At 45.5% G+C, this 6,000-nt stretch overlaps 1 protein-coding gene across 1 annotated transcript; it reads right to left on the reverse strand.

The window, feature by feature from the left end:
* Positions 1 to 2,488: 2,488 nt before the first annotated feature.
* Ccr4 (C-C motif chemokine receptor 4) lies at positions 2,489 to 3,571 on the reverse strand. Its single transcript, XM_008833430.1, has one exon. The coding sequence runs from the start codon at positions 3,569 to 3,571 to the stop codon at positions 2,489 to 2,491; it is 1,083 nt and encodes a 360-aa protein (XP_008831652.1).
* Positions 3,572 to 6,000: the final 2,429 nt, after the last annotated feature.

A 6,000-nucleotide genomic window follows, 5' to 3' on the forward strand; every position in this document is an offset into this window, starting at 1 on the left:
CTGAACTCACTATGTAGACCAGGCTGGCCTTGAACTCACAAAGATCCGCCTGCCTCTGCCTCCCAAGTGCTGGGACTAAAGGTGTGCAGCACATGCCCGGCTCAAAGTCATTTTTTAATGATGGAGGGATTAGTTCTCACAAACTGTTGGAATCTTTGTTTAACTTTGAGACATTATTAAGGCTGTGAAGTTGGTATGGAGGCTCACACCTATAATCCCAGCACTTGGGAGGCTGAAGCAAGAGGACTGGGAAGAGTTCAAGGCCAGCGTGGGCTACTTAGTGAGTTCTGAGGCAGCCTGGGCTACAGGGTGAGACTGTCTGAAAAACAAAACAAAAATGGAATGAATGAAAACAGACATAACATTTTATCTTAATGATATAACATGATAAATGATTAAATTAACATAAGCAATGTCTGAGCTAATTTGGGGGACACTCAGAATTCAGAAACAAGAGCCAGTATTTGAAAAGAAAGAATAATGCCTTTCATAATGTCATAATTTGGGGGTTTTTTGTTTTGTTTTTGATGGGGGGGTTGCTTTTTATTTTTTAGGTTTTGTTTGTTTGTTTTTGTTTGTTGAGACAGGGTCTCACTACATAGGTATGGCTGGCCTGGAACTTGCTATATAGACCAACTCACAGAGATCCACCTGCCTCTGCCTCCAGAATGCCAGGATTAAAGGCATGCCCACCCCATCTTTCCTGGCACAGCTTCATCATTTAACAGCTATTTTTATGCCTCATCCGTAATGACTTTTAGTTGCTTATTCTAACCTCAATAGATGGTACTTCAGAATGATTAGGGAGATATTGTCATACTTTATTAATCTATCTTAATTTTTTTTTTTCGGTCTTTTTGAGACAGGGTCTCCCTCAGCCCCAGTTGACCTGGAACTGGCCTTGAACTCACAGAGATCTGCCTGCCTCTGCCTCCCAAATGCTGGGACTAAAGGCATGTGCCACCATGCCCAGCCTTAATCTAGCTTTCTTTTTTTTTTTTAATTTTATTTATTTAATTAATTTTATGTGTATGAGCGTATTTCCTGTGTGTAACTAAGAGCACCTGTGTCGTGCAATGCCCTTGGAGGGCAGAAGAGGCTGTTGGACCCCCTGGGACTGGAGTTACGGACAGTTGTTAGCTGCCATGTGGGTGCTGGGATTCGAACCCGGGACTTCTGTAAGAACAGTCAGTGTTCTTTACTGCTGAGCCATCTCTCCAGCCCCCTCTAGCTTTCTTTTTTAAAGACAGGGTTTCACTATGCAGCCCTGGCTGGCCTGGAAGTTGCTATGTAGACCAGGCTAGCCTCAGACTTATAGAGCTCTCCCTGCCTCTGCCTCCCAAGTGCCAGCGTTGCAGGTGGGTGCTGTTTAGACTTTATAACTGTTGGAGTGGAAGAGATGGGAGGGGTGTCCTGTCTATGAGGGGACACAGGGGCAGGGGTATCGGAGGCAGGGTCTGGAATCAAAGTAGAGGTTAGATACAGGAGGGATAAATGGTTATTTGAGCTAGAAGCCAGAATAGGAGAGACTAGGGAATACTTGGCAAGGTATTTTAAGGTTTTGGATTTCCTCAAGTAGAGGAGAGTCAGTGGAAGGAGTGAATGATGGACTTGGAGCGGTGCTGGAGAGGGGGAACCACGCCCAGCCCTCACATTCTTTTAAATGATGAATTTGGGGTACTCACAAGTGCTTTTCAGAGCTAAACTTTGTCTTGTTTTGCTTTGGTTTTGAGACAGGATCTCAGTATATTGCCCAGGCAGTCCTTAAACCTAAGATCCTATACCTCAGTCTCCTGAGGAGCTAGGACTACAGAGGGATATCACCATACCCTGCCCTTATGTATTATTATAAAGGTTTGAATACCCATCTGTTATAATTAAAGCATGTGTGCAAGCAAATTAAATTGCATTTGTATTTCAACAAGAGTATTCTAAATGTCTTGTACATCAAGTTTGGAGATCAGATGGCTTTAACATCTTCGTACCTCATACTTATAATCAAGCTTCAAAGAACAACATTCCTTTACAACAAAAGACTCAAGATCTAAGTTCCTTGCTTCTTCAAGGAATACCATCAGAAAAACACTACAGCATCAGTCAACATTTTCTAGATTGTTCCGCAAAGACTAGAGATTCATTCAAGGGCCCATGTTCACAGTGATGGAGCAAGTTCCTTCATCCATTGGTGCTCTGAGTTTCTCTTGAGAGGCCCTCGGGGAGGTTGGAGGGAGAGGTCTTTCTCATCAGTACAATCTAGGATCCTGTTGAGACTCTGTCCACAAGTCTCCCCTGAATCCACCTCTCCCTGTAGACAGGCCTGGAGTATGAAGAGATGCCCAGTCCAGGTGAACACATTTGGGACTGAACTTTGCACAGTGAATGACAGTTTTCCTCCAGACACCTGCTCAGAGCACTCTGACTAAAATACAACGTGAGGAAGCTGTGGATGCGGGGAGCTTGCTGACTCCACGTTTTCCCAGTTCAAGTCTTACAGAGCATCCCGGAGGTCATGATCCACAGTGGACTGGGTATAAGAGGAGCTGGGGGTGTCAGCCGAATAGAGCTGGAGAAAGTCACAGTATTGGCAGAGCAGGAAGGGACCCTGGCAGGTTCTGAAGAGCTGGCCGATGTACTTGCGGAATTTCTCCCCCAGAAAAAAGTAGATGACTGGGTTGAGGCAGCAGTGAACAAAGGCCAGGGTTTCTGTGGCCTGGATGGCATAGTCCAGGTACCGTTCCAAGGTGCAGTCTTGAAGGACTTCCAGTTCTACCAGAGTCTCCAGAAAAAGCACTATGTTGTAGGGCGTCCAGAAGCCAAGAAACAGGACCACCACAGCAAAGATCATCTTCACCGCTTTGCTCTTTTTCTCGTTCTTGCAGTGCTGTAAGGTTCTAATGATCATAGAATAACAGAACAGCATGATGCCCAGGGGGATGACCAGCCCTAGGACATTGACCTCCAGGGAGCTGAGGACCTTCCATGTGGTGGAGTTAACCGAGTACTTGGTTTTACAGTAGGTATGGTTGTGCTCAGTGTAACAAGTGCTGAACAAAAGGCCAGGGAGGGAGACTAGCACAGCCATTGACCATGTGACCAAGCTGGTGATGATTCCATAGGTCAGGGTCCTCGCTTTCAAGGAAAACACTGCATGCACGATGGCCAGGTATCTGTCAATGCTCATGAGCATGATGAAGAAGATGCCGCTGTAAAAGCCCACTAAGTATATCCATGAAATGATCTTGCACAGACCTAGTCCAAAAACCCACTGATCTGCGGCGTAGTAGCCCCAAAATGGGAGAGAAAGGACAAATAGCAGATCTGAGATGGCAAGATTAAGCAGGTACACATCGGTCATAGACTTGAGCCGCTTATATTTGAACAGAACCAGAACCACCACAGAATTCCCAAAGAGACCCAACAGAAAGACCAAAGAGTAAAGAGGGGGCAGGAAGAGCCCCCCAAATGCCCTAATACCCTCCTTGGAGCAAGGCTTGGGCATGCTTTCATAGAGGTAGTAATTGTTGTACACAGTCTCATCCTGTGTGGTATCTGCTACATCCGTGGGGTTCATCTTTGAAATCGACAGGCTCCTCAACGCTGCTCTGGGCCCACACAGATGCAGCCAAGCAAAAGAGATGCCTATGAGAAAGAAAATGAATCAAAGGAGGGCTAACTGCAGGGCATAGCCACACCAGTTTTACCCCAGACTGTCTATGATAAGCCCTTTCCAGGACTAGGGGCCTGAGAGCCAGATAAAATCATCCCAAGGAGTCAGATGAGGTTCACATTCCAGTCTTCTCCCTGTCTGCTAGGAAACTCATTTCTCTCGTGGATAGAGGAGGATAGTAAACCCCTCTTCAAGAAGGTATAGTTTAAGGACAGGTTTCTAAAACATGGTCTGTATGGCCAGTGAAGTGACCTCTACTGTATTATAGATACATAAATAAATAAAGATATTATTTTAGTGGAGTGTGATCATGCAAACTTTAATTCCAGTACTCCGGAGGCAGAGGCTAGCAAATCTCTGTAAGATCAAGGCCAGCCTGGTCTACATAGCAAGCTCCAGGCCAGCTTCTAGGGCTACAGGGAGACCTTGTCTCAAAAAACAAAAACAAACAAAAAAGATTCACATTCAGGAATAACATGATCAATTGTTATTCCCAGCCTTTTCTGACATATAAAAAATAAAATAAAGGTGTACAGATACATGCCTTAAATCACAGCACTCAGAGGCAGAGACAGGAAGATCACTGCAAGTTCAAGGCTTTCCTTGTCTACATAGTGAGTTCCAGAGTTCCAGGCCAACCAAGGATATACAGTAAGACCCTACCTTAACACACACACACACACACACACACACACACACACACACACACAGGGTGGAGCTGTAGAGTGCCTGCCTAGCATAAGCAAGTTTCTGGGTTTCATCCCCTGCATTGGCAAATCAAACCAAACAGAAAACACTGTATTTCTCTCACAGATAGATCCTAACTTCAAATTTCAGAAAATGCTTTAAGTCACCCAATTCTGCTAAAAGGAATCCAGGCTGTTCGCCTGCTCTTGAGAGGATCTAACTCCTGCATGCTTGGTACTCTAGAGACTGCAGAGAGTCCTCACCAGTGCCATACATTCAATGCCATCCCTCACAGAAACAGCACTAAGCAGACTGATCCATGGACTCACCTGACTCATGAGAGACTCAGGTTAAGTGACTCCCAAAGACCACACTGCTATGTATAGAACCTGTTCTTTGGGCCCAAGTCCCATTGACGTGCCGGTAAGGCAGGGCTCAGAGCAGAGCGAAGAAAAGCTCTTATCTACAGCATCTGCTAGTCTCTTTGGTGTGCAAACTCCCACCTGGACAATTCCAAGGTACCAATCACGTCACAAAACTGCTGAGCATGAAGCAATCGGCTCCAGGGAGCTGGTGCCAGTCTGTTCCAAACCCTGATGTCAAGTCCCTGTTTGAAGGCAAGTGGGGACACAGCTGGCCTTCTGGCCATGGCCAATGAGCCACTGCTGGGCCAGCTTGATACTAATGTAGTTTATGTGTTTACAAAGGCAGAAAGCGATGGGCATGGTGGTGTACTCCTTTAATCCCAGCACTCAGAAGGCAGAGGCAGGTGGACGAGTTAGGACAGCTGGGCCACAGGGAGGCTCTGTCTCAAAAGACCAAAAAACAAAACAAAAACAAAAACAAAAAACAAAAAAAGGCAGAAGGCAATTCTTGTTAGGTGACTAGAGGGAACTTTTTGGTTTTTTCATCAAACCACATGTAAAAATCAATGCACACACTGAATCCTGTGACAGTGCACACCTGACAGATCTAGAACAGAGACAAAGAAACCTCCCCAACTGCCCGTTTCCTATCTAAATTGATGGGTTGTAGCCAAAGTGGCCATCCCAGCACTCAGGAGGTAGAGATCAGTAGTTCAAGGCAAGTCTGGACCACATCAGACCTTTTCTCAAAAATAAAGCAGCGCTTATGAGACAACTTAGCTTGCCACCAAGCCTGACCACTTCAGTTCCATCCCAGGGCCCAACACAGCAGAAGGAAAGAACTAATTCAAGAAAGTTGTCCTCTGACCACACACACTGTCATACCCACACCCACATACAAACATAAACACACTAAATGAATGTAGTAGAACAGTAAAAAATGAATTTGTAGATGCAAAAGTTAAAACCTTCTTACTCTTGTTGGGCATGGTGGGGGCACACCTTTAGTCCCAGCACTTGGGAGGCAGAGGCTGGTGGATCTCTGTGAGTTCAGGGCCAGCCTGGTCTACATAGTGACTCAGGACAGCTGGGGCTACAGAGAGACCCTGTCTCAAAAAGACCAAAAAAAACAAAACTTCTTACTCTTATATGCACACATGCTTATCTAAGTAATGTGGTCACATCTGATTCCTCCCTACATCTTACATCCTCATTAACACATACCTGAATGCCCTGGTGTGTGTATGTGGTATGGCACACACATACACATACCTATGTGGG

Source organism: Nannospalax galili, unplaced genomic scaffold (assembly GCF_000622305.1).
Source record: "Nannospalax galili isolate Female #2095 unplaced genomic scaffold, S.galili_v1.0 scaffold1176, whole genome shotgun sequence".
NCBI lineage: Eukaryota > Metazoa > Chordata > Mammalia > Rodentia > Spalacidae > Nannospalax > Nannospalax galili.

Excerpts from the sequence above, each read along its gene's own strand:
- Ccr4 (XM_008833430.1), bottom strand. The coding sequence starts at position 3,571 with ATGAACCCCACGGATGTAGCAGATACCACACAGGATGAGACTGTGTAC.